The 26,212-nt window shown below is 38.4% G+C and overlaps 2 protein-coding genes across 6 annotated transcripts in view; both read left to right on the forward strand.

Annotated features, from left to right (window-relative positions):
- The first annotated feature begins 497 nt into the window (after positions 1-497).
- On the forward strand, positions 498-6,069 carry eomesb (eomesodermin homolog b). 2 transcript variants are annotated; one of them, XM_032559658.1, is made up of 8 exons: positions 498-741; positions 1,851-2,112; positions 2,221-2,526; positions 2,621-2,775; positions 2,960-3,081; positions 3,468-3,623; positions 4,421-4,482; positions 4,681-6,069. In XM_032559658.1, exons 2-8 carry the CDS (start codon positions 2,006-2,008, stop codon positions 5,468-5,470), a joined length of 1,698 nt encoding a protein of 565 aa, XP_032415549.1. In that variant the 5' UTR covers positions 498-741; positions 1,851-2,005; the 3' UTR covers positions 5,471-6,069. The 2 variants fall into 2 exon arrangements, with proteins under 2 accessions (XP_032415549.1, XP_032415548.1); XM_032559657.1 differs by having other exon boundaries at positions 1,851-2,526.
- Positions 6,070-8,113: 2,044 nt separating this feature from the next.
- The window catches only part of LOC116716976 (ankyrin repeat and IBR domain-containing protein 1), a 40,135-nt gene continuing 22,036 nt past the window's right edge, over positions 8,114-26,212 (forward strand). Inside the window, exons 1-9 of one of the 4 annotated variants that reach the window (XM_032558012.1) lie at positions 8,114-8,270; positions 8,476-8,521; positions 12,854-13,149; positions 14,631-14,931; positions 17,457-17,639; positions 18,389-18,506; positions 21,949-22,157; positions 23,786-23,874; positions 25,959-26,103. In XM_032558012.1, coding sequence (XP_032413903.1) covers positions 12,962-13,149; positions 14,631-14,931; positions 17,457-17,639; positions 18,389-18,506; positions 21,949-22,157; positions 23,786-23,874; positions 25,959-26,103 — 1,233 coding nt within the window. In that variant the 5' untranslated portion in view covers positions 8,114-8,270; positions 8,476-8,521; positions 12,854-12,961. Of the gene's footprint in view, positions 8,271-8,475; positions 8,522-12,626; positions 12,785-12,853; positions 13,150-14,630; positions 14,932-17,456; positions 17,640-18,388; positions 18,507-21,948; positions 22,158-23,785; positions 23,875-25,958; positions 26,104-26,212 lie in introns of those variants that run through there. The other 3 variants (XM_032558011.1, XM_032558014.1, XM_032558013.1) reach the window with 3 other exon arrangements.

Raw genomic sequence — 26,212 nt, forward strand, 5'->3', positions numbered from 1 at the left:
TGATTCACAAAATTTGATCTGACCTGAAACAACAGGATGTTTGCATTCAGTGACTGACCTAATGGGAAGGTTCACATGTGAAAATCTCTAAACTGACTATGTTCAGGCTAAAATTGCAACGTCTTTATTATTATTATTATTATTATTATTATTATTATTATTATTATTATTATTATTATTATTATTATTATTATTATTATTATTATCTAAATATGATTTTTGGATTAGAAGTTTTAAAAATTGCTCAAAACCATGGAGCTCTCATAAAGCAATTGATACCAGATGAAAGTCTACTAATCTAGGCCACGTCCCACTCACCAGGAATCTGCAATAAATCTCGAGGTAAATGATTAAGCATAGATTAATGCCTGTTGTATGAATGTGATGCATTGGGTGAGGATGCAGGCTCCCTCTCGCACACCGTGGCAGCGATGCTGAGGATCCCCAGCCCCTCCCCTGGTGATCAGACGTGATAAAAGGCTGTCGTCGCTGCGTCATGGCCACAAGGAGAGTTCTGCGGCGACTGCGCCTCCGATCCGCCCGCCTCTACATGGCTCTTTGGCTTTATTGTGAATTTCACATCACTGCTCTTCGCACAACATGATGGCACTCTCTGGCGTGGTTTCAATTTGGCAGATCGTTTGACACGTCGAAGTTTTTTTTTTTTTTTTTTTCTTTTTGAGTAACATATTTTATTTTAGAACTATTGAAGTTGACTTCCAATCAGGAAACAACTGCTTGGTAAGTTTTGAATAGATTTTTGACTCAGTTCAAAATTTTACAGCTGAAAGAAATATTGTAATTTAAAGATGTAATTGCATTTGTAGAATTTTTTTCTTTTTCTTAAATCCTCCATCTGTTGTTGCAGATAAAGTTATTTACAACAGAACAGATATTAAAAGGTTGTCACAAAATGCAAAACGTCATGCTTTTTACCATGTTGTCACTATGCGTTTGAATTTAGTCGCTTTCCTTTCATGTGTCTGATCTGTCTCATGCAGGAAGCATCACAGGTTTCTTCAAACGGAAAAATAATTGTCTATTTCCCCGTTTCTTATCGGAAGTCCCGTTGGGACGCAGGAGCGCATCAGAAGTAAATGAATGTAAATTCATTAAAAAACAGGAGTTTCTGTTTCAAAGAAAAGCAAAAAAACGGGCCGAGGTTTTTCTGACATAACACAAGTATGCATATTAAAAACTGTTAACGTATTTTTAACCAAAATACGCTTTAACATTTGTTTCTGAAAACAGACAAAAAACACTAATCATTTGTATTTTTATTTATTTATTTTATTTAAAAAAAAAAAAAAAAAAAAAACGTCTTTTGTCTGCAGAATTGCAATTTACTCCTGAAAGTGAGTGTGTCACGAATTTCGTGAACCGTGATCGCGTTTTCAATCATGGTTGCAGCTCAAATCTGTGCATCCCATTTCGGGTTTGTCATATGATTTACAAGAAATTGGCTGGGATGTCCTGAAGCAAATTGAAAAACTACACAATCTGAAAAAAGATCGATCATATGATTTTATCTAAGCTGTTTGACTGGACTTTTAATATAACCATTTAGTAAATTTTTACTAACTGTTATAATAAGTCATATGAAGTTCTATAACCTCTTTAAGGATTAACGTCGTACTGGAAAATAAAGAAAAAAATGAAAACGTCATTTGTTTTATAGTTTCTGCTCTCAGAGAAATGCAAGTTTCAGTTTCCATTTGGCATCACTAATGACATCTTAATTTACGACTATTTCACTGATGTCTAACAACTGGAAACGTGCAGGCCTTTCATGTCACTTTGTCTGTTCTTAACTGACTTTAACTTTAATGTCTCTGTGTCTCCGTTAACAGTGGACACTCCAGTGGATCCCCTGAAGAAGTTTGAGCACAATCATTGACTCTAGAGGTAAAACACGTCCCCTAAGAGCGCAGTCTTCACTGGAAATCCAAGGCAGAAACCAAAGCTGCGAAGCATCCTCACTGAGAGGGAGACGACAGGCGCAGTCATGCTGGGCGGTGAGGGAGAAAGCAGCGGGTACTCATCTGCAAAAGACGCGGCGGACGAGAAGCGCGCCTCTCCCGCCGTGGATGGAGATGAGCCGGCGGGCAACAGGTATCCGGAACACGGCATGCCCTCCGATCGCTTCTACATCCCATCCACGATTACCAAGCACAGCCCAGAAACAGCGAACCCTTGCTCCTTTATCCCCTACACCCCCAGCGGGGCCGTGTACCCCTCGTCCGGCGCAGCCAGGTATTCGTCGACTCTCCACCTGGGATCCGTGTTGCCAACGGCGGGGTATTCTTCCTCGGCCGCCGGGCGCAGCCACTTCAGCGCCTCCTATCAACACGGGCAGAACCTCGGCTGCATTTACAATCCATACACCGCTTCGGGTTCCGCTCTGAGCAGCGTCGCCCTGCCGGGCACCGGGCCCGGGATGAGGGCCCAGGTTTACCTTTGCAATAGGCCGCTTTGGGTCAAGTTTCACCGGCACCAGACCGAGATGATTATCACCAAGCAGGGCAGGTTAGATGGCAGGGGTGAAACTCAAATAAGTACATTTAAAAAAAACTTTACAGTGAGAATTACCTTGCTTCTGAACGATGGTTTGTGTTTCCAGGCGAATGTTTCCCTTTCTCAGTTTTAACATCGCTGGTTTGAATGTGACAGCGCATTATAACGTGTTTGTGGAGGTGGTGCTGGCAGATCCAAACCACTGGAGATTCCAGGGAGGCAAATGGGTCACATGTGGGAAGGCGGACAACAACAACCAAGGTGAACCAGGCTGGGGAAAAATTAAAAAAATTAAAAAATAAAACTTTTAAAATTTTCCTTATATATTTCTGCTCCTCGATTAAAGCAAACAAATAAGCAAAACATAAATACAATGCGAATTAAACATTTTTTAAGCATTCATTCCTGCTTGTTCTATACACTTGTATGTTGTAAATATTATCAGGAAACAAAGTCTACATCCACCCTGAGTCACCTAACACCGGGGCCCACTGGATGAGACAGGAGATCTCCTTCAGCAAATTAAAACTCACCAATAACAAGGGAACCAACCACAACACGTCGCAGGTAATAATGCGCCGTAAAAAAACGCAAATGCAAAAATTTACCAGACATATTGACATATAATTATGACAATGTGTCTAAATAATTCACACGAAATCATCCTACACGAAATCTTTGTTTTAAATGTTCAAAGTGTATTACATGTTTTTGTCGACAAAAATGATTTAAATAGAAAACAATGTGTTATTAATAGGAAAATTGACGATAGTTAGAGTTTAACATATGTTCTTGTGCAGATTTTGGGCAAACACAAAAGCAATATCCAATTAAAGTCATCAAATTATTACAGCTAATAAATTCATGGGTCTTGGTAGCAAATGAACAGTACTTTCAAAAATCGATTCGCTCGTTTTGATGTGTTTTAATTTGCATTTTTGTTCCACAAACAGATGATTGTGCTCCAATCGCTTCACAAATACCAGCCCCGGCTGCACATTGTGGAAGTGACGGAAGATGGAGTGGAGGACAACGGTGACGTAAAGACCCAGTGTTTCACTTTTCCAGAAAACCAGTTCATAGCAGTCACTGCCTACCAGAACACTGATGTGAGTTTATGAACACAAGGCATTTTATTATTCCACTGGACTATTCTCACTTTCACTTGGTAAAGAGGGAATACAGTATGACTTATTTAATAATTTAGCAATTTAGGATTTTTGTTTCATTGGACTTTGTGAGTGTGTAATTTATTATTCTAAGGCAAAACCAAACTAAGTGCTTAGATTTAATGCTCTACTGTTTATACATATTTGCAAAGCAAAATGTCTAATCCTTACTATTTAAAATGTTCAATTTAAAGATTTTAGTGATTAGATTTTCTTTTCAGAACTAGAAAACAGCTTTTCGACTGAACAATGACTGAGAAGGAAATATTGTGTCCCCCCTCAAATTATCTGTGTTCCTCTGAAAGAACCAACTGGAGAGAAAGATACAGTTTGTTAGATAATTTCTTCTCTGAACTCTAGAAAACACAAATGAATTTCTGTAAATACTAAAAAAAAAAATCTTAAAACCTAGACACTCTATCCTAAGGGCTTTCAATATTTAAACTATGCAAAGATACATAGTTTGTAAAGTCAGTCAGTGTGATATTTGCCCGATGTTTTGCTCCAGTTGCAAACAATATCATTTTAGATGTAATGATGAATAACATTTGAACATAAAGGCTGTTGTTGTTGGAATGTCAATGCTTCGATTCTGTTGAGGGTCCCATACTTTCCTAACTCTAACCATTATGGGTATATGTTTGACATTTATGTTGTCCAAAAAATATAAAGAGGATATGATCTTTGTTTATATTCTGAATTCCTGCATCTAATTCTTTTGCTTTTCTTCTCTTTAGATCACACAGTTGAAAATTGATCACAATCCTTTTGCCAAAGGTTTTAGAGATAACTATGATTCGTGAGTATTTTTTTAAATTGATTTTTTACATCGCATTCATGACACACAATTGCATCTGGCAACACATATCGTATGCATTCTTCCCCCTCCCTTCCCTCACACGCACATGCACGCGCCCACACACACACACACACACACCCACACACACACACACACACACACACACATTATATTTAATTCATCATTATTTGTTTCCAGAATGTACACAGCTCCAGAGAATGACCGCCTCACCCCTTCTCCGACTGACTCTCCCCGTGCCCACCAGATTGTGCCCGGCACCCGGTACACCATGCAGCCCCTCTTCCAGGACCAGTTCGTCAACAACCTCCCCCAGAACCGCTTCTACAACTGCGAGAGAGCTGTGCCGCAGACCAGCAGCCTCCTCTCACCTCAGACAGAAGACGGAGCGTCGCAGAGGTGGTTTGTCACCTCTATGCAGCAGGGGGGGAACAGCAGCGCCTCCAGCAGCAAGCTCGACTTGACGCCGTATGAGGGGGAGTACTCGAGCTCCCTCCTTCCTTATGGCATCAAATCGCTGTCCATGCAGACTACCCATGCTCTCAGCTACTACCCAGACTCTCCTTTCACCACAATGTCAGCAGGGTGGGGGTCCAGAGCAGGCTACCAAACCTACCAAAGAAAAGTCCCTCCAAGTCTGCCCTGGTCACCCCGGCCCAGCCCTACTGCCGGTTTCCCAGAAGAGTCGGTAAAGGTTAAACCGCAGGTGCAAGATGAGGTGACTGGTAGTGAAGCTCTGATCAGCTCCTGGACAGAGACTCAGTCATCAGCTCTCTCTCCAAGCAAGGCTGACTCATTTTCCATCGCATGCAAGCGAAGGCGTTTGTCTCTTAACGGTCCAAGCTCAGAAGACTCACCTGCAAACGGCAAGTGTGAAGAGTTGGCTACTGCTACCATCAGTAGCCCCTACAGTAAAGAGCCCCCACCAACAAAAAGCATGTCTTACTATCCTTTTTACACAAACCCCTAATTTCATATTTCTTTTCCTGTCAAACTTTAAAAACAAGGGGCCTCATTTTGCTTGGTTTTCATCTGCCACAGTAATAAGGAGTTAACATTTTGCTTTTTTTTGTTTGTTTTGTTTTGTTGATCTTGTTTTGGCTGAAACATTTAATTTCCTTTGTCGTTTAAGTAAAATGATCAAGCACATGTAGGACAATTTACCAGACTACACGAATAAGCTTTACCATCCAGAAATGAGGTCATTCAATCTTTTAGTGGCCTGAATTGTTCCTGGACTAAATATTTTCAAATGCCCCAACAAAGTTTGTGTATTTGGAATTTTGTACTAAAGCATGTGATTAATGTAACCATTTTCTTAAAAAAAAAAAAAAAGAGAAGAGAGAAAGAAATGTACTGCTTATTCGTTGCAGACATTACAGCATCAACCTTTGCAGTCAGATTATGTGTTTTCAGATTATTTATTGAAGGTCTGTTTATATGAAATGTGTGCACTGCTAAAATGTGAGAATATTATGCTATATATTGCTTCAAAGTTCGGATATTTGATAATAAAAGGCATTTGTGTTCTGTTGTGCATTAAACTTGTGTATAGGAGAGCTGTTTAAATCCGAGTTTATTTTCATGCTCTATCAAGGGTTAATGTGCGCATTTCGCATTTCTATTGAAGCGTGAATGAAGCTCATAAATTTACAGGTATATGACGCCCCCGACGCATCGCGATTGGTCAGCTGCACTTCATCACACGAAACGGGGTTGATAGTCTTGTGGACTGCGTCGCACTCTAGTGGCGTAATTTTGTCATTACACAGGCCGCCACGCTACATTTCCATTCCTAAACCAAAAATGTCTGCCATGATATTGTTAATCTCAAAAAAACAATAATTGAATAAATTGAAAAAAAAAACAAACAGTGAATATCCTCTAGATTAAAAAAAAGTCTGAATATGTAGACTTCAACCTACATATTAAGTATGTCGGACTTTTTATTTTTTATTTATCTTTTTTAATTTAATTTAATTTAATTTTATTTATTTATTTATTTATGATCTACAACACCATTGCTGATTGTGTGCTGCAGTCATAACAGACTGAGATGCTGAACAGAGGTTCATTATGATTATAGTTTTGTTAAATCTCACCACAATGATTTTTGGTGTAAAGCCAGAGATTATGATTTTGTTCTTTATTCAGTAGTGTTGAGAGTTGATAAACATATGAAATGATACACTTAGCACAGATATATATAGATAAATTACAATATTATGGAAGATTGAACTTATTTTGGTAATTCAGTTCAATAAGTGAAATATGACATATTTACTGCACACAAAGTGATACATTTCAAGCACTATACTTTTGTTAATTCTGATGATAGATCCCACCTAGCAAAAAATAATAATAACAAATAAAATATTCCTAAAACAAATTCATTTTCTGACAGCTGTAACAGATGTGGGTAAGTCATAAATTGTTATTGTTAAAGAAGTGGACTGCTCACATTGTGTTGCATCCAAGCATGTCTTTGGAAAGTTGAGTGGAAGGAAAAACGGGGTTGAAAAAGGTACGTAACCAACAGCGGTTTCTAAAACCAGAGTTGATAGTGAAGCAAACTCATTTCACAGTTTAGAGCAGCGTCTCAAGGCATGAGCTTCATGTTATATCCGCTGACATTTTCCTTCATTAAATGCCATCATCCACACTGCTTCTTCTGCTGTTTCAAAGTTATAGACATGTATGTAGTTTGGCACCACACATAAGCACAGCTGTAACAGGATGAAAGGAAAAAGAGCAGTGGAAGCACATGATTTGTGATGGTATATTAACAATGCATTGAAATGTACAGTATATTCCATGATTCAGTTCAGGGGTCTCCAAAACGCAGCCCAGATACCATTTGTGGCCCTCGGAACAATTTTGGGCGGCCCTTAATGACAATTCAAGAATGGCTTAAATTTGGTTGGCAAAAGAGTGGATGAAGATTTAACAAAACATTTGCACAGAATTCCTATTAATGTCAGACCTTTCATAAAAAGACAATTTAAAATCTTAAAAATGAGAAATGTAAGGTGCAACAGGGATATTCATCAAAGTTTTTGCTATAAATTTAATTTCTTTTAATAGTAAAATAAGACAAAAAACACCTAGTGGTTTTTACTAAAATGCAGACTTGGCAAAATAAAGCAAGAATGAAGCATATCCGGTTCTTATTGCTGAAAAGACACACACACACACACACACAAAAAAAAATCTACAAAAGAAGATCTACCTGAAAAATCTAGGAATATAGTTTAGTGATTTTTGTGCAATCTTGCAAACCTGCAAGAACCTTTTTATGTTTGAAATCTGCAGTGATTTACAGATCCCTTGCCTACAGAACTCTAACTGCTTTGCTTATTTTATTCAAATATTGTGTGCTTAGTTTATTGTTGACAAGGAAAAAGAAAAAAAAGTATATATATATATATATATATATACATATAACAATCCCGTGTCCTAATGTGTTTGAGTCTTATCCATGGAACCAAAATGACATTAAATATTTATATAAAAGTCAGCTGTAACTGTCTTGGAGGTAGCCTATAACTTTTCAAATACATGCTCTCTGTGCCTGTTTCCGGGTTATCCTGAAACCTGGCAACCCGATGGTCAGCCAGTAAAATGAACGGGGATTTGGCAATGGGCTACATCTCTCCTCTGAGCGGCGTTTCCACACAAAGATTGCGTTAGAGAAGAAGCTTCCTTTGGGCGGTTGTGACCTGCAGCTGCTCCGCGAAGTCAAGTCTCCTGTAGGGAGAAATACCATCTGTGTAAGTCGCAGTACTTGTCACACTCTGTTTACTGAGTTTATCAACTGTTCTAGTTAGCGTCAAGTTGGCTAGCATTGGTGGTAGCGCCTTAGCTTCCCAGCTAGCGCGTGCACTGACGTTCGTCCACGCAGATGCTAGCGTCACGGGGTTTTTTGTTTTGAATACTACATTGCTAACAATACTCGTTGTGTTTTCCCATGAATAGCAGCGGTGACAACAATCGGAGTGGTCTGCAGCTAAACTAGACTAAGGTCAGTAAGTGGCGAATGCCTTTGTTGGCCAGAAATGTAACCACAACAGAGCGAATATCGAGGGCTTTTCATTATGACAACATAACACGCTGACAGTTTGAGCTAGCGAAAATGGTAAACACCGCACGACACGAGAGGGTACAAGGCCCACATCAAGAGTTCTGGGAGAAGTTGAAGCTCAGCAGACAAATTGGCATTTAATGTTTGTAATGAAAGCGAGCTGTTTAGATAGTTGCTGTTAGATGTGGCTGGTTGGCGCTGTTTTGGGGGAGTGTCGTTAACTATTGTCAGACGGATTAATTAGTAATACATCTGGACAGTAACTCTTCAAGTGTGTTTTTTTTTTTGTTCATGAAATGATCAAGTCTGTCTCTCCTCAACGTGTTGTCTCTGCAGAGTGACTGCTTTGTCTTGTGATCGTGTGTGATCTCTGTCCCCACATGACACGTTTGACACTTAACGTGCTCCAGAGCAGCAGCACTGTTTAGACAATTCATATTTTTGTCCTCAATTGTAAGCACATTACTTTGCATGTTCATACTTCATTGGTGTAAACAGATGACCTCATCTGTTACAGTTATATTCAGAATTAAAGTGCGTAATGGAATTGAAATACTCAGAGATTTTGTTGCTGATTTGCTATCAGTTTGTAAAGCTCTGACCTCTGGAGTCAATAAAATCCTACAGGTTATTGGACATCCACAAATACAGCTCAACAACAAAAAGAGAGAAGAAAACTAGCTAACGCCCCCCTTTCTGGAAACCTAAAGATGAAACGAGCATGATATCATATGGTATTTATTATTTCAACACCAGTGTTACATCAGTTATTCATATGTTGTAACTACAAAAGAGCTTTAACTTAAGAAGGCTTTGTATTCTGTAGGCAAGGGATCTGTAATGTAAGAATCATTACTTACATTAGATCTGGAGGCTCAGTGAGAGCTAGCAGTGGGTAGATACCACTTGAGTCCCAGTGAGGGCAAATGTGAACTGAGTAGGCATGATTTTCCAAACCAGTGCGTCCACTGGGCTATGCCCCATAAGTCTTGTTCCAAAATACTCCAGTAACAGGGTTGATTAAAACATACCAAAATTGTGTTGGTTGCAGGCCTGTCACGATAACAAATTTTGCTGAGCGATTAATTGTCTCAAAAAATTATTGCGATAAACTATAATATTGTTTGAAGACCTTTTAACACTGATGTAATGGAAATGACGTAATAATGCATGCGATTTCCTGCCAAAGATAGATACACTTTATTTTCAAAAGAATACTTAACACTGCAACTGATAAACAAAATAAACAAAACAACCAAAAACAAAACTAAAATGGATTCTTAGTCTCCATTAACAAAAAACGCACTTGAAAAAAAACTAAACAGAATAAAGCCAAAGTGGAAATAAATACTGCATTCAACCAAAAGAGTAAAGATTATGAAGTCTGTATATTATGTTGCCCTTCAGTAATAATTAGATTTAAATAGAGAAGACGGGCACATCGACTACCTGATGCAATAATTCACACTACATGATTTTTTGCTCCTATTTTACCCCTTACAACAATCTTAAAACTTTGGTCTTTCTAAGAGTGTGTGGTGTGTTACGGTAGATCGTCGTTGCCGCTCCGATCCAAATCAGGGGTTTTCCCCGACTGGGATAGTTAACGCAGCCTGTTGAATGTGACAGGTAGCCAATCAGAAAGCGCGGATTCTCCTCTCCGTGCTTTCTGAGGGGAAATTACGGAGGGAATCCCAAACAGCTGACACGGCGCAACCCGAAGTCCAGCGGACATTGGAGATGATACGTGGAAACAACATTAATGTTTATTTAACATGCAAAGAATATAGAAATGACAAGAGGAGGAGTTGAAGCGAAATTGCTACCGCAGTTGATAAACCCGGTAACTTTTCAGCTGTTCTTCGTTAACGTGACGTAAATAGGTTATAATGATTTTCATTCAGTCAGGACTTTACGCTGACACTAGCCACATGCATTGCAGGTAGATTGTAGTAAAGCATTGATTAATGCCCGGTTTTAAAATTAGTTAACTGGACTTGTAGCCATTATTTTGTGCCCATTGTTGGACACCACACGGCAGGACCGAACCCGATGGAACCGTTATAGCTAGGATTTCTGTTGGCTAATGTGTGATCTGTCAGGTTTTGAAAATGGGCCGACAATCGGCCGACAACTCTAAGATCCTGTCGTGTGCGCTGGGCTTTACACTAAGGAAATGAGGAAGGGAGGAGTCAGTGGAGAGCACCGGAGTTGAGCCTTTTTTCGTTCAGTGTCATCAACAGAAAGAGAAAAAGGTCAGAAGAGACGATAATGCCGAGAATTAAAATGACGTCGGTAGTTTTAATTTATCGTACGATTAATTGATTTATCGTTTATCGCGACAGACCTAGTTGGTTGCAAAAAAAAGTAGTTTGAAACGATGCAAAAAGTCAATAAAACAACAGATTATGATCAATTTCAATGATTAATTACCAACTGTATATCCAATCCCCTTTACAGGTCATTTCTGACATCCTGTCACTGAAAAATGCTTTGCTCTCTGTTTAAGATGAGAACTCGATCTTCCCTGGTGACTGTTAATGAATGCACCCAGTCCTTAAACTGTCTTTTACGTCTTATTGTAGTGACGTTAATATTGCAAACTCTAAATAGCAGGCTGTGTGTATAAGTCCATACCCTTATCTTAAATGTGATATTTCCCAAACATTTCTCAGTCCAGCATGTGTCATGAAACACAGAAATGGACTCTTCCGACAGATAAAGCAGAACAACTTTACTGTCGCACCTTCAGCTTCCTGTTACCTGTTGATATCTAACTCTCCATTGTGGCAGCTGAAATAAACAGGTGATATGCCTCTGTTGAAAATCCAGTTCACAACTGATACTCCCTTTTGTGCCATGTCTGCATAGTAGCTTTTGAAATTCAAGCAGTTAAAATGACTGAAGGTTTTGTTAATCAGATCGAGTTCTGATTAACAAGCTAGAGTGTTTTTCTATCTGTAAAGAAGGTAACTGGTGAAGCAGATGCACTCATTTTTTTGCCTTGTCTCCTCTCCCTCTGTTGCTTAAATACAAAGCACAAGATTGTAATCAGATAACTGAATGACACACGGCATGACTTGTGTGAGGTCATCAATAGGCGCATGACAAACAACTGAGTGTTATTTTTATTGTTGATGAAGATTTTTTTTTGTGTGTGTGTGTTTACACTTATCTCAAATGTTTTCCCTAAACTCCACTTAGCTCCCTTCCCAATATGCTGGGCAGAGTTTACATGAACATTCCTGGCATCCATAATTTCCACGCAAGCTCTCTATTCGCTCTATCAGAACAAATTTCTGAGCCTTTCCAGCCAGCATTCTGCCTGATGATAACAAGCACCAAAGCACTGAGAAGTGTAGACAGATGAAACTGCAGTTCAAGTTTTGTGACCCAAGGGAGCTACATTTATCCTGTTTGTATGTGCTTGGCGGTGGGGGAGGGTAAGAAATTGGTGCTTTGCCGGTTCTCATGTCAATGCATCTGAAATCAAATTTTACATTGGTGGACTCTGTTTTCCTTTATTTACGTCGGTAATTTCAGAAGAAAGTTGATTGCAATTTTTTTTTATTTAGGGTTTTCAATGCAAATAGGAATGGATATGCAAAAAAAACAACTTAAAAAACATATGTTATTATCCTTCCAAATGACATTTACGCACTAGTTTGTGTTGATTTATCATATAAAATCCACTAAGTATGTGGATGTAATCTGACAGTAAAAAGATTCAAAACATTGTGACAAGGAAGTACACAGTATAACACTTGTTTCTGGCGATAGTATTTTCTATATGTGGAGAAGCACATATAGCACATGCATTTTGTACCCAGGATGCAATTCTCTGCATATTTGTGCATCAGGTAGATACCACGTACATATCAGCCTCTTGGTGCCCAAACCGTCATGACCATATGGTGTTCTGGTGGAAGCAGAATGCTGACTTGCCGCATGTTATTCCCCATGTGGAGCTATGGGGCTTTATTGTGAATTCTGGTCTCTGTGGGAGGGGCAGCGTTGGCACAAGAAGGCGGAAGTTCCTGGTGATGCCAAAGGAAGTCTTGTCCTTCGCTCTGTGTGAGCTTTGTGCGCACTATGTTCAGTTCTACAAGGGGGGGGAATCAACAAAATTTCATCGCACTGGTGATGCTGACACCGGTGTTGGTCGGAGAGAAGCTTGAGCAACATTGAGGATGTATGCTTATGGTAATTTTTGAGTTATTGGCCTTGTTGGACTCAATAGGATTCAACAATATTTTCTGTTCTCTCCTTTAGGGCATGCTGAACATACAACATGCTGGCTTATTTGACTTGAACAGCTTGAGGAAGAGTTAAAAGGTGGCTGTGCTTCAGTGAGAGCTTGAACCCACAGCTGGCGAAGACATGGGGAACACTGCGACCAAGTTCCGTAAGGCTCTCATCAACGGGGACGAGCTGCTAGCCTGCCAGCTCTATGAGAGCAACCCACAGTTCAAAGAGGCTCTGGATCCCAACGCCACATACGGAGAGTCCTACCAGCACAACACTCCACTGCACTACGCTGCCCGGCACGCCATGATGCGCCTACTCAGGTCAGAACTCAAATAAAAGTTGAATTGTGAAGAAAACTTTTTTCCACAGAGTTGATTTAAATTTCCAGTCTTATTTTTTTCACTAGGTGAAGTCAATGAGGATTGATTGATGAGGAGATAATTGCCTTTGCTTTATTTGAATAGCTGTCTGGCATATGATTATGAGTGCAAAATGAATGTGTCATAAGAGAAAAGTGTTGGTGTTTTGTCTCTATACGTCCCTTTCCCATCTGTCCTGTTGTACAGCCATCTGTTCTCAGGAATGCAACATGCTGTGTTGGAATAGGTTTGGATTCCAAGAGCTTCTCCATTTTATAAGCTAACAGCCTTGTAGTACTCATTTGTTATTGACTCACTAAGACCATTCGATTTTTCTGTAACTAAATTGCCCGCACTGTGTGGCATTCTTACCTGACTAAAATTATTGGAGGGTTGTAAATTTGTTTAGTTTTGTAGTTTCCATATAAACTAAAAAGGAAACCAAAAACAATTTCATTTATAGTTTTCAAAAAATGTTTTTGTAATCAAAGTAGATTTTTCTGTGAAGTCAAGCACATCATCAACTTTTAAAGAGCTTGATCTACAACTACTACCAGTGAACTAAGCTGTAAAAAAATAATAATCAAGTTTTAGATAGAGAGTCTTAAATAATAAGAGTATAATAATGGGTATTGAGAATTGCAAACTGTTTCAGGGTTTCCTCCAGGATTTTTTTTAAACAACATGGTTTCAATTGTGGGCATTTCAGACTGAATGTTTTCTGAAAAACACTTATTCACTATATTCATACTGTACAACTGAAATTACAGCTGTTCTCTAGTAACTTAACACCATAATTTGCAGCCTGGCGGAACATTGTATTTTTCTGGATTTCTTGAAAAAGAGCTTTAACACTGTGTTTTATGGGAACTCATAATTTCTATATTTTTCAAAACTTGAGGGAACTGCATCCCAGTAAAGAACATTGAGCACCTCCATCCAATCTCAATGTTTTCCTCAGGTCCCTCGCTATTCTGAAAGAGAGCATGGTACTATTTCTGGATGAGAAATGAGTCTCAACAGAAAAATTACCAGACATTTAGCCATGAAGCCTTTTTAAAGTGTATCTGAAACATTACGCATGAAGGCCAGACTGTATTAATTCACTACATTATTGTCGTTGAGATGTGAACTAAATATTTGAACGACTTGAACTGAAAATTCATTCAGTTCAACCTTCCTTAGGTACATTTCTTTTGACTTTTTACTCCCCCTATTTCAGAGTGTCCAGAGGTGTTGGTTTTTCAAAATAAAGTAAACGTTAAAGGTTTCATGATATTTATAAAAGAACAAAAAAGCTATTTAATTCTGGTTGTGGCAACTTTTATTTTGCTGTGGAGGTGCGCCACGATCGATTACATGTGGAGGAAACCCTGCGCTTATTGACAAAATACCAAACCAGAGCCAAGTCACTGACGTTCTTTGTTCCCTTTATCTTCTAGGTCGTTTCTCATAAACAAAGATGGCAATCCTAACAAGCGCAACGTGCACAATGAGACATCTCTGCACCTTCTCTGCATGGGGCCTCAGATCCTGACCTCAGAGGGAGCACTGCAGCCACGGATCTCGCGGCCCTATGAGGATGAACAGCGTCGGACGGAATGCCTCCACATCATCTTGTCCTGGACCGGGGCAAAGCTGGACCATGGAGAGTATGAAAGCGCTGAAATCAATGCCACTGACAACAAGAAAAACACCTGCCTGCACTATGCAGCCGCCTCAGGCATGAGGACCTCAGTTGAGGTGAGGTTTTAAAAACTTACTGTCTTAAACATATTCCCAGCTATAACTATAATTTAAAAACCTGAGCTGAGTGTTAAATTGCATCGTTTTACTGATGTTGCTCATCATAAAAGTAACGGTAAGATTAACTTTGATTGGTATTCCAAGAAAGAAGAAGAAAAAAATCTATCTCTACAGTTCCCTTCAGTTCTTCAGTTGTTCTTCAACTGTATGTGTGCACAACAAGTGCACATATACAGTTTATTCATGTCTACACAGCTTATTGTTCATCATAAAAAACACACTGTGCTTTCTAATTAATCTGAATGATGTGTACTTGTAAAATTATATTGCAGCTGAACATTGTATTGTTCTCAGTATATTATCCCCCAAAAAAGCATATAGTGGCATATGTGTGTTTATGCCACAATATTTTAGTTTATTTGGATACTAAAATTACTTACCCATACAGTGTAAGTCTGAATTGTAGCCCCAGAACAGCTGTGACTGGCCTTTACTGTTGGGATAGAAACAGAATCAGTACAAAATTCTTAAAAAACTGGGCCTGAAGGAAAGGTAGGGCATCTTTTCTTTTTTTTTTTTAAATAGTATAGTAATACAAAAGTAAATCATACTAGTAACTTTACTTTGGTGTAAAATTCTGGAGCAACTATGGTATTTAGATTTAGAAACAATTGGGAATGACTGAAGTAGAACAGACTGGAGCACAACCACCACTGAGCTGAACCAAAAAGATTTTACAGAGGAGCACCAGGAGGAAGAATTTTTAAAAAGACATATTCTGACTAGATGAAGTGAGAGTGACTCCTAATGGAGCACATAGATGAACCCTGCAGCTGGATCGCTAATGGATGCAGGGCACCACTTAAAGTCAGGCGCCAGCTGGGTTGGAAGATGGCAGTTTTCATTAAGAGAGAGCTTGTTGGGCATTTTTAGGTCTAAAAAGGACTGAAAATCAACTCCCAAATCTGCTGTCAGCATCTTGAAGATGTTGCCCTGAAGCAGTGGTACAGGGGAGAAATGTGCAGCACTCAAGAGAGTGGTGTTTTTCTTTCAGGATAGTACTCTACCGCATGTCCTACCTCTTTTATGGGCTGTATTGATGACGTCTGTTGTGAAGTTGCAGTAGTATGTTCTTATTTTTGTTCTGCAGTGGTAGAGCAGCACACAGAGTGTTGAATTAGTAATATTCTGGTTTTATCACATATGTATTCACAAGACAAAGGCCAAAATCTTGACAGAGTTGAATTCAAATCAATCAGACAGATTTAACGCTAAGCGTTGCACTACGTGACTCGATACCGGTTGTAGTTCCCACTAAAACAAAGCACTTACCAAGTGTCGGATTGGACTTTGAGTTGTTGCGAGACTGCACTGGTGCTGCAGAAAGGAGGAGAGAAAGAAACCATTCGTCATATGTGGAGGTGTGTCTGGAATCTCAAAGAAACACATACTGATAGAATGACTGCTAAACCACATTATTTACCACAGAATTTAGTGCCAAAAATTATCAGCAAGAAGCAAAGAAATACCAGATAAGCAAAGCTACAGTCCGCTTCTCTTAGGATGGTATAATTTTCTTTATCTACGTTGTGCTGGAAACTAGAGGGAATATAACTGTGCCAAGTACTGGCACTTTGGAAAACTGCATTTATTTTTGTTATAGAATCACCAAAAAACATTGGTGCTTAATTAATCTAACCTTAATCACATTAGATCTGTTTGTGTTGTAAGTGCTGATCATTTCACCACTTACAATCCAAGAAGCTTTTTGCATACCTAAATTTGTATGTCATGGGGACATTTGGGATGGGCTTTGAGTTAAAGTAACATTCTGTCATCTAGTGGTGTTCAAACGTTTTGCAATGGGGGCCAAACCTGAAAAATTTTAAAAGTTCCACAAAGTTCACTACATTAAAAATGCAAAAATGTATTTATTGTGATTTTCTTTTCCTCCTTTATTTATTGTGATTTTCTTTTCCTCCTTTTTTTTTTTTGTATTACTTGCTCGACAATAAATACAATTTTTATGAAATTTATATGTCGTTAAAGATCCAAAACAAATAAAGGACTTTGAACTGTCACCTTATTAAAAAAAAACGAAATACGTTTTTTTTTTTGGTCATCAATTGTTTTCTGTTTTGTTGGCCAAATTTTGACCTTTCTTGTCTTATCAGGAGCTGAATAAAATCATTTCAAGGGCCAAAATCTGGCCATTGGGAAGAATAATACGGTATGTTCAAATAGGGTGTAATAAAAAAAACAATACTATTGGATTTAATTTTACATATGATTGGATTGCAGTTGATTGGTCAAGATCTGTTAGAACCAACAATCCCAATTTTCTGACTAAACTTAACTGGTTGCCCAGTTTTAGGAGCTCAGGAGCAGACGCAGAGCTTCCCACAGATGCTGTGTTAGATGTGTAAAGTGATAACAATTTGCATTGCTTGTTGTGCTTTAAGTGTTTCCAGTCATCTCCTATAATTCAAGCCATTTTTTTTCTTTTCTTGTTGCTTGCTCAGTTACTGCTGCAGAGAGGAGCAGACCTGTTTGTGGAGAACGAAAACCGCGAGACTCCATGTGACTGTGCCGAGAAGCAGCACCACAAGGATTTGGCCCTGAGCCTGGAGTCGCAGATGGTCTTCTCTCTGGCCCCTGAGGCGGAGGGTATAGAAGCAGAGTATGCAGCTCTCGATCGAAGGGAGGTACAGAATAAAACCCTCAGAAACAGTTCATTTTGTTTGTCACTGCCTGATTTGATTTACAACATTGCCTGGACCATTGTTTAGTGTAGCTTTGTCTGTAGTGCTGAGAATCTAACAAAGCACTAAAAAAAAAGTGTCAGCTTTTTGCTCTTGCTCTCTCAGACATAGCTCTTTTTATAAGTTAACACTTACTGGATACCTTCCACTTGCTAAACCCAAACAGTTGGTGTCACTTTGTTTGTTGGTGGTGTAAAATTACTATTTATTTAGACCTAGCATTTAAAACGGTTTCTTATATTATCTATTATTTCAGTTACATCGGGTGTAACATTAGTACACTCATGAAACCTGCTGCTAGTTAAGACAAACATCCAATACTAAAAATAGGAATTACTGCCATATTTATGTACGAGATGCCTTGTCTAGACAAATCTACAAAAATTAGTCTGCGCTAATGTTTGTGATCTGTGTATTCTGTCTTTTATTGTGTCAATGTACACGACTAAGTCATGTCCCAGTAATCATTTACAGAGACTGCTCTCTTATCTCTTTTTTTCAGCATTTTCGTGGAACTTTCATCTGCATTGTCATCTGCTTTTGTCACCTATTATCAAACCAACTCTCTTTTTATTTGGCTGCAGTCAAAATTGTTGTTTTAATCTTCTAACCACCTTCAACACCTATCTCTTCCCTTCCCATCCGTGAACTTGGTAATTCTTCTCTTGTCTCTGACCTTTTTTCCATTTCAGTTGTATGAGGGCCTGCGGCCTCAGGACCTGCGGAGGCTGAAGGACATGCTGATAGTGGAGACGGCGGACATGCTGCAAGCCCCTCTCTTCACTGCAGAAGCTTTGCTACGTGCCCATGGTACTGTGAGACACAAACACCGGCACATATCTGAGACCTCTGTCCTTTACGTTCATGGAGCAATGGATCTGAACAAGTAGCTTATATGCGTAAATACAGTACAGACCAAAAGTTTGGACACACCTTCTCATTGAATTCAATGAGAAAGTGTGTCCAAACTTTTGGTCTGTACTGTAGATTGCATGTCTAAACTACAAAAATAGGGATATTTTATTGAACATGAGCTTGTATTCGGTTAAATGGGTATGTAAGGAACAGAAGTGGATCACACTATGCATATTTGAGAGACGTTGCCTTTGTGAAGGTTTGCAATGACAGAATTTTACTATTTGTCTCTGAGTATTCACGTAGTATCCTATCTTAATTTGGAGATTTTCTAAGCATTCCTGCTCCATGACATTGGCTGAATTCTCAAAAAGATAAGAACAGACCAACTCTGGGTTCAGCCTTTCTGTTATCCCCTGAAGTTCTCTCTGCAGTGGTTATCTCTCTAGTTCTTCCTGTCAACTTCATATTGTTTCTCATAACCTAGAGTCATTTTAAACCAGTCACTAATACTGAAAAAACACTTTTCTACTTTCAGCAACAACTTTTACACTGTAGAGAGATGTTGCTAAGTTGAAGTATTTGCTCAGCTATAGTAAGTTCATGGACCAGATTGTGACCAGCGGGGAACCCATAACGTAACTCATGCTGGCTATCGCTTGTTTCCCATCTCCAGCCTATTTTTCAGTTCCCTCCTGTAGAACCGTTCAACAAAAATACCAGTCAGAAAAACGACATCAATCGATCTCTGACTCCAACGCTCAACTCTTCTTCTATACTGAAAACGCCTGCTCAAAGTGGATATTTTTGTTATTTTGCTTGTTAAAGAAATCTGGTTCACATAACATGTTGGTGTAATTTGAATCTGGGCTTTGGCAAAGCAGTTGTCCCTTCATTTGAACCATTCCTTTGTGGGTTTGTGGATATGGGCTTTGAATTATGACCCTATGTAAACTATCAGCATTGTTTGATACAAAGCAGAATTATTTGAATCTCTGAGAGCAACCTGTACACTCTCATGACATCATAGTAGCAGCAAGATTGCAACATCTGATGTTTCTTACTCTAGTCAGATTGTTTTCAACAACAACCCAAACCTTGTTGAGCAAACTCTGGCCAGAAACGTTTAAATGTCTGTTTTTAATAGATTTGTGAAAAAAACTTCATCGCAGATTACAAATTTATTCAAGGAGCACTTGACTTTCTGAAAGTGAGAAATTTATGGGTATCTTACAGGTTTGGGAAATATTGGTCAAAATGTATAATTTATTGTTTATTTCTAAATTTCTTCATCTTAATTAGATACATTTGTGGTAACATAAGCATCTACAGACTTAATCAGTTAATTAGAATATTATTGAAAAGTTCATTAATTTCAGTAACTCCATTCACTAAGTGAATAGAGATCAGTTAGAAACAGCATTTGTTTCTTGCTTACAGAAGATAACACAACATTTAATGAGAATATTACATCACACTAATAAAAATATATCAATATCAATACAGATATGTGGATTTAATGAGAAGTATATTTAATTTAGATATGTTTGAAAATTATTTTCAAAATGCACAAACCTCATATTGTAATTCCTTGAATATGAATGTACACATATTTTCTAAGGTATGTTTCCAACTAAATTATAATACTTTTACATAATTACGAAGAAAGGGAGGATTTTTAAAACTTTTTTGGCTTTTTTTTTTGTCAGAATCTCTGTGTGAACTAGTTCACTGATTCCCTTATCAAGTTGATTTGGACTAACTACTGAGTCGGTGTGTTAGAGCTCAGATTTAATTTGCAGCCTTTAGACACCAATTCTCAAAGTGGATTCACTTAGCATCTGCCAGTTGATACTACTTCTAAAAAGCTTGTAATGTTTAAAACATTATTCAATTTGAAACTTTTTTTTAATTGAACCTGGTTTAAATGCAGTAGCTGTCTGTTGAGCCGCAGACGCTACATGCAGGACATGCCTGTGGGAGCGTAGAGAAAATCAAGCAGTACTATATTTACGCGCCTGTGTCATGGGAATACCGCCTGTCGGTCGGAAGAGGATGAAACGCTTCAGGATTTTCGTTAACGTCTAAAAGAACGGCTTATCGTCCACTGCTTTTGGAAACTTTCACAGATTCCCACACTTACTGACTTCTGTTTCATTATCAGTCTTTTTAGTTGACTTATCATGTTTCCTGCTGCTTGCCTGCTTGTCAGTCTTTCTGTGCTTCTAATAATTTACATTTTCTAAATGTGAAACAAAACTTTTAATTTCAGACTCATATTTAATAGCTGAAGGCAGGAAGATAGGGTTATGCTCACTGATTGGTTTTAATTGAATGGAAATGGGGGGATTGTTGCGACATTCATTATCTAAATGAGGCCATTTGGAGTCGGAGGCATTTGATTGCTGCTGAAGCGTGTCTCGAGGCTGATAGTGTCCTAATTGCAGTCGACCCGGTCATGTTCCTTATTTTAAGAGGGGAGAATATTTGGACTGAGGCACGGATCGCAAGTCACTCCCAGTTTATCCTCAAAGTCTCTCAAATTGGTTTCTGTGTTTCTATAAGTTGGGGAGCTGTTCTAAAACACAAAACCAGGTGGCAGCAAGTATCTGTCTACTGAAAACACAAAATTATGTCAACTTTAATTTGGCATTGCCCTAGCAAATATGCTAAAATGAATGTCTTAAGATGACTTTTTCTGTGAATAAAATGCTAACTTCTTCATGAAACCAATTTGTTTTTTCTGGGCCAACCCAACTTAGTTTTTTTGCATTGTAACATTTTTCAAAACACTTGATTTGTTTGTAATCTTGTTCTACTTCATTATGGCCATTTTATTTGAAGAAAATGATGTAATTGTGAAGAATTTTGAACTTTATATATATATATATATATATGTATAATACCTTAAATTGTAGCTTGTGCTATTAAAAATAGTTTACAGAGAGACTTTGTTTAGACTGTCCTTACAATTGCTTATAAAAGTTTAAAATCATTTTTACTTGCTTGTTTTTTAGAGAAACATGAATCCTGACACTTTTCACTTAACCAACTGTAATTTGTGATCGGTAGGTAAAATGCTGAAATTTTTTTTTTACATTTTTCCCTATTTATTAAATGCATCATTTTTTAAATCCATTTTTGATCTGTAAGTGCTGCGACCATCAGCCTGTACTTGGATACCCTTGATGCATAAATGAATAAATATATGGAAATTGGACATTTTCTTTTCATTGTCAGTTGGATTAAAAACTACCACAGAAACAAAGGACCCTCAATTTTTCTCTTTTGTGTGTTACTTCCTTCAGAATAAGAAAAATTAATTGTAAAAGTCTGAATTGGGAGGTCAGAACCGAAAGAAAAAAGTGTGATGAGTTCATCTCCATGTTTTTGTCAGATTGGGACCGAGAGAAGCTTCTGGAAGCCTGGATGAGCAACGCCGAGGAATGCTGCCAACGTTCAGGGGTGCAGATGCCCAACCCACCCCCTAGTGGCTACAACGCTTGGGACACACTGCCGTCACCCCGGACACCTCGCACCACCCGCTCCTCCATCACTTCCCCAGACCAAATTAGCCTCTTAGCGGGAGATGACGATTCCTCTCTGGTGAGAAATTTACAAATTTTTTTTTAATTTTTCTCCCAGTTTAGACATTTGTGTGGCGATGATCCATTTAATACAGAACATTCAGGTTGGAATAAGGATTCTCTTCAGTACACACTGTGATATAAAGGTATTACAGACTTAATACAGTGCTTATGGAGGCTTCCATTACCTTTCCTCTTGAAGTAGTTCTCTTTGTCATCAGCAGACTCCATGGGGATGAGTAAGGATTTGTTCCAAAAAATCTGGAGAATAAGTTGACTTTCACTTGCTTCTAAGAAGGGGATTGAAAAGAAGGTCGTTTGGTATTTTCTTTTTATTTTAATTCAGAGAAAATCAGCTGTGGATTTAGTGGAGATGTGAAATGCAAAAATGGCAGTCCGGAGAGAGCATAAGGCTTTGCTGAACAGTTTGACAAATGGCCCTGAGCATACTAGCCTCAGTGTAACATCTGGTTGATTTTGGATGAAGTCTACATGGTTCCAAACATATTATTTTTTCCCCAGTCGATTGTATTAGCTCTCACACGTCTACATTTGTTTAGAAGTCATTATTTGTTACTATTAGTTAGTTTGTTTGAAGTAATTGGTGTGCTTGCCAGTTTTCTGACCCACAAAAATAAACACTAACAGAACCCATCCTCATCTTTCCCTAAGAGAAAAAACGGTTTTGTTGATTTTGGTTTAAACAAGTTGAGAATCGAGTAAATATTGACATTCTTTCCGGAAAATGTTTAAAGGGCAAGATTTGGGTTCTTATTGATGAATGACCAAGATGTCTGTGCTTCTAATATAAAAATAAAGGTGATGAAAGGCTACCTTATGCTACAGTAAAAATTGATGTCTCTGGAAATTTAAAGTTTAGAGTGTTACTATAAATCAAGAGGCTGGATATATTTATACGTAGTTGGCTGGGACACTCAACGGCAGTCCAAGTTTGCCTTAAAAATGAACCACGGTGTATAATTACTGTAGCTTACAAATGTAATTTATTAATTGTCTGGTGAGTAATTGTTCCATTTGACTCACACTATCTGCACTCTTGGCTCTTCATGAGCGTAAATGCACTGTGCCAAGTGCACTCACGGACTCATTTAAGTCTGCAAGTTGATTTTTATCATGTTCTCCATCCTAAATCAATAGTTTCATTGTTGAACTACACTGCCTCCTCTTTGTCTTTTTGTGCGGGGCAGTCTTCCAGTAGAACAGCTCCTGTATGTCTGGCCCTGTTTGTTTTTTTCGTGGGTGTGAGAAAATACATCTGCTAACAGAACGGTCGTCTGTGAAACCCGTCGATTTTGACAGGTCGGAATCTTAGCATAGTTATCTTTCATAAACCGACCTCTGTTATTGTGTGGACTCGCACCCACAGACATGTCTGAATAGTCACAGCTTTCCTGTCCGTTTATATTCCAGAGGATAATGAAGTCTGTTTACACATCTAAATATTTTGGAACGTTTTCTCAGAAAGAATACTCTTAGTGTTTAGGCTTAAATAAAACACTCAAAACAAAACAAACAAAAAAACAAATAAAAAATTATGACAAACCGGTGCATGTATTCTATGCTAAGACTTTGAAGTTTCATTGTGGCCTTGTAGTCATCTTTCTTCCTTAATTTTTTGTCTCTCAGTGTGGTATCTGCATGTCTTCCGTCTCCTTCTTTGAGGAACCTGTTGACATGTCCTGTGGCCATGATTTCTGCAGAGCATGCTGGGAAGGGTAAGTAACAGAAATCCAAAAATCTGGATTAGATTTAAGTGTGGGTCTCCTACAAACACCAATGTCAAGGCTGATATGGATAGATAAAAGCTGTGGTATCGGACAGGAAGAGAATGGTGGAAGGAAAAACAACCTGCACGTGTATTAATCAAGGATGTCTTCCATTGAATACTGTACAGTTTTCTTTGTACTTTAATTAACAGTAATTATTTTGGTGAAATGAGTATGTTAATTATAACATGCCAATAATATTGAAGCATTATTCGGTGATTCATTTATTCTAAATAGGCCTGTCACGATAAACGGTAAATCGATTAATCGTACGATAAATTAAAACTATCGACGTCATTTTAATTATCGGCATTATCGTCTCTTCCGGCCTTTTTCTCTTTCTGTTGATGGCACCGAATGAAAAAAGGCTCAACTCCGGTGCTCTCCACTGACTCCTCCCTTCCTCATTTCCTTAGTGTAAAACCCAGCGCACACGACAGGATCTTAGAGCTGTCGGCCGATTGTCGGCTCATTTTCAAAACCTGACAGACCACACATTAGCCAACAGAAATCCTAGCTATAACGGTTCCATCGGGTTCGGTCCTGCCGTGTGGTGTCCAACAATGGGCACAAAATAATGGCTACAAGTCCAGTGAACTAATTTTAAAACAAGGCATTAATCAATGCTTTACTACAATCTACCTGCAATGCATGTGGCTAGTGTCAGCGTAAAGTCCTGACTGAATGAAAATCATTATAACCTATTTACGTCACGTTAACGAAGAACAGCTGAAAAGTTACCGGGTTTATCAACTGCGGTAGTAATTTCGCTCCAACTCCTCCCCTTGTCGTTTCTATATTCTTCGCATGTTAAATAAACATTAATGTTGTTTCCACGTATCATCTCCAATGTCCGCTGGACTTCGGGTTGCGCCGTGTCAGCTGTTTGGGATTCCCCGACGTAATTTCCCCTCAGAAAACACGGAGAATCCGGGCTTTCTGATTGGCTACCTGTCACATTCAACAGGCTGAGTTAAGCTCCCAGTAGGGGAAAACCCCTGATTTGGATCGGAGCGGCAACGACGATCTACCGTAACACACCACACAATCTTAGAAAGACCAACTTTCTAAGATTGTCATAAGGGGAAAAATAGGATCAAAAAATCGTGTAGTGTGAACTATTGCATCAGGTAGTCGATGTGCCCATCTTCTCTATTTAAATCTAATTATTACTGAAGGGCAACATAATATACAGACTTCATAATCTTTACTCTTTTGGTTGAATGCAGTATTTATTTCCACTTTGGCTTTATGTTCTTTAGTTGTTTTTTTTTCAAGTGAGTTTTTTGTTAATGGAGACTGAGAATCCATTTTATTTTTGTTTTTGGTTGTTTTGTTTATTTTGTTTATCAGTTCCAGTGTTAAGTGTTCTTTTGAAAATAAAGTGTATCTATCTTTGGCAGGAAATCGCATGCATTATTACGTCATTTCCATTAAATCAGTGTAAAAAGGTCTTCAAACAATATTATCGTTTATCGCAATAATTTTTGAGACAATTAATCGCTGAGCAAAATTTGCTATCGTGACAGGCCTAATTCTAAATCACTTTGTTTAATCTGGGCTGCTGTTGCAGAGCAGCATAAGAGGGAAAATCCTGCTATGAACTGCAGTGTTTCTATGGACATTTTTTCAGGATAAATGTTAATTTTTATTTAATAAAAAAATCTAATAAAATATAAAGATGCAAAAATACAAATACTCATTAATACTTCAGATATTTTTTCTCATTTGTGAGTTTCATCACAAAGGTTAAGCACTTCCTACGTGTTCAGTGTAAACTCTGAAGGGTGAAACCTAGTTTTGCTCCTCTGTCAGTGTTTACTCTGATTATTATGCAAATAAATAACTTCTGGTTGCTTCATATATTACAAACTATATGGAGAAATTGCATTTGTGTCAAAATTTGTTTTGAAGCTTTAAATTAAAATGTCAATCTTGAAGAATTGAAGGGGATGTTTTCTTGAAGTGAAGTTTTCATTAGTGTTTACACACATAAATCACTGATCTCTGTAAAACCTATGTCCTTTTGAAAGGTTTCTCAATCTAAAGATCCAAGAGGGCGAAGCGCACAACATTTTCTGTCCAGCCTATGATTGTTACCAGCTGGTGCCAGTAGAAGTCATCGAAAGCGTGGTCTCCAGAGAGATGGACAGGCGATACCTGCAGTTTGACATAAAGGTACTTTAGTTTATTAAGCATCTGTATTATTCATTCAGATGAACTCTGAGGAGAAAACCTCGGCGTTCAGGTCAAAATCTTGGAAACTGTTGTTAGCCTCAGACTGTAT

This window comes from Xiphophorus hellerii, chromosome 3 (assembly GCF_003331165.1).
Source record: "Xiphophorus hellerii strain 12219 chromosome 3, Xiphophorus_hellerii-4.1, whole genome shotgun sequence".
Lineage (NCBI taxonomy): Eukaryota > Metazoa > Chordata > Actinopteri > Cyprinodontiformes > Poeciliidae > Xiphophorus > Xiphophorus hellerii.

Excerpts from the sequence above, each read along its gene's own strand:
- eomesb (XM_032559657.1), top strand. The coding sequence starts at position 2,006 with ATGCTGGGCGGTGAGGGAGAAAGCAGCGGGTACTCATCTGCAAAAGAC. Across the intron at positions 2,776-2,959 it reads GGCGGACAACAACAACCAAG|GAAACAAAGTCTACATCCAC; the intron begins GTGAACCAGGCT and ends AAATATTATCAG. Across the intron at positions 3,624-4,420 it reads CTGCCTACCAGAACACTGAT|ATCACACAGTTGAAAATTGA; the intron begins GTGAGTTTATGA and ends TCTTCTCTTTAG.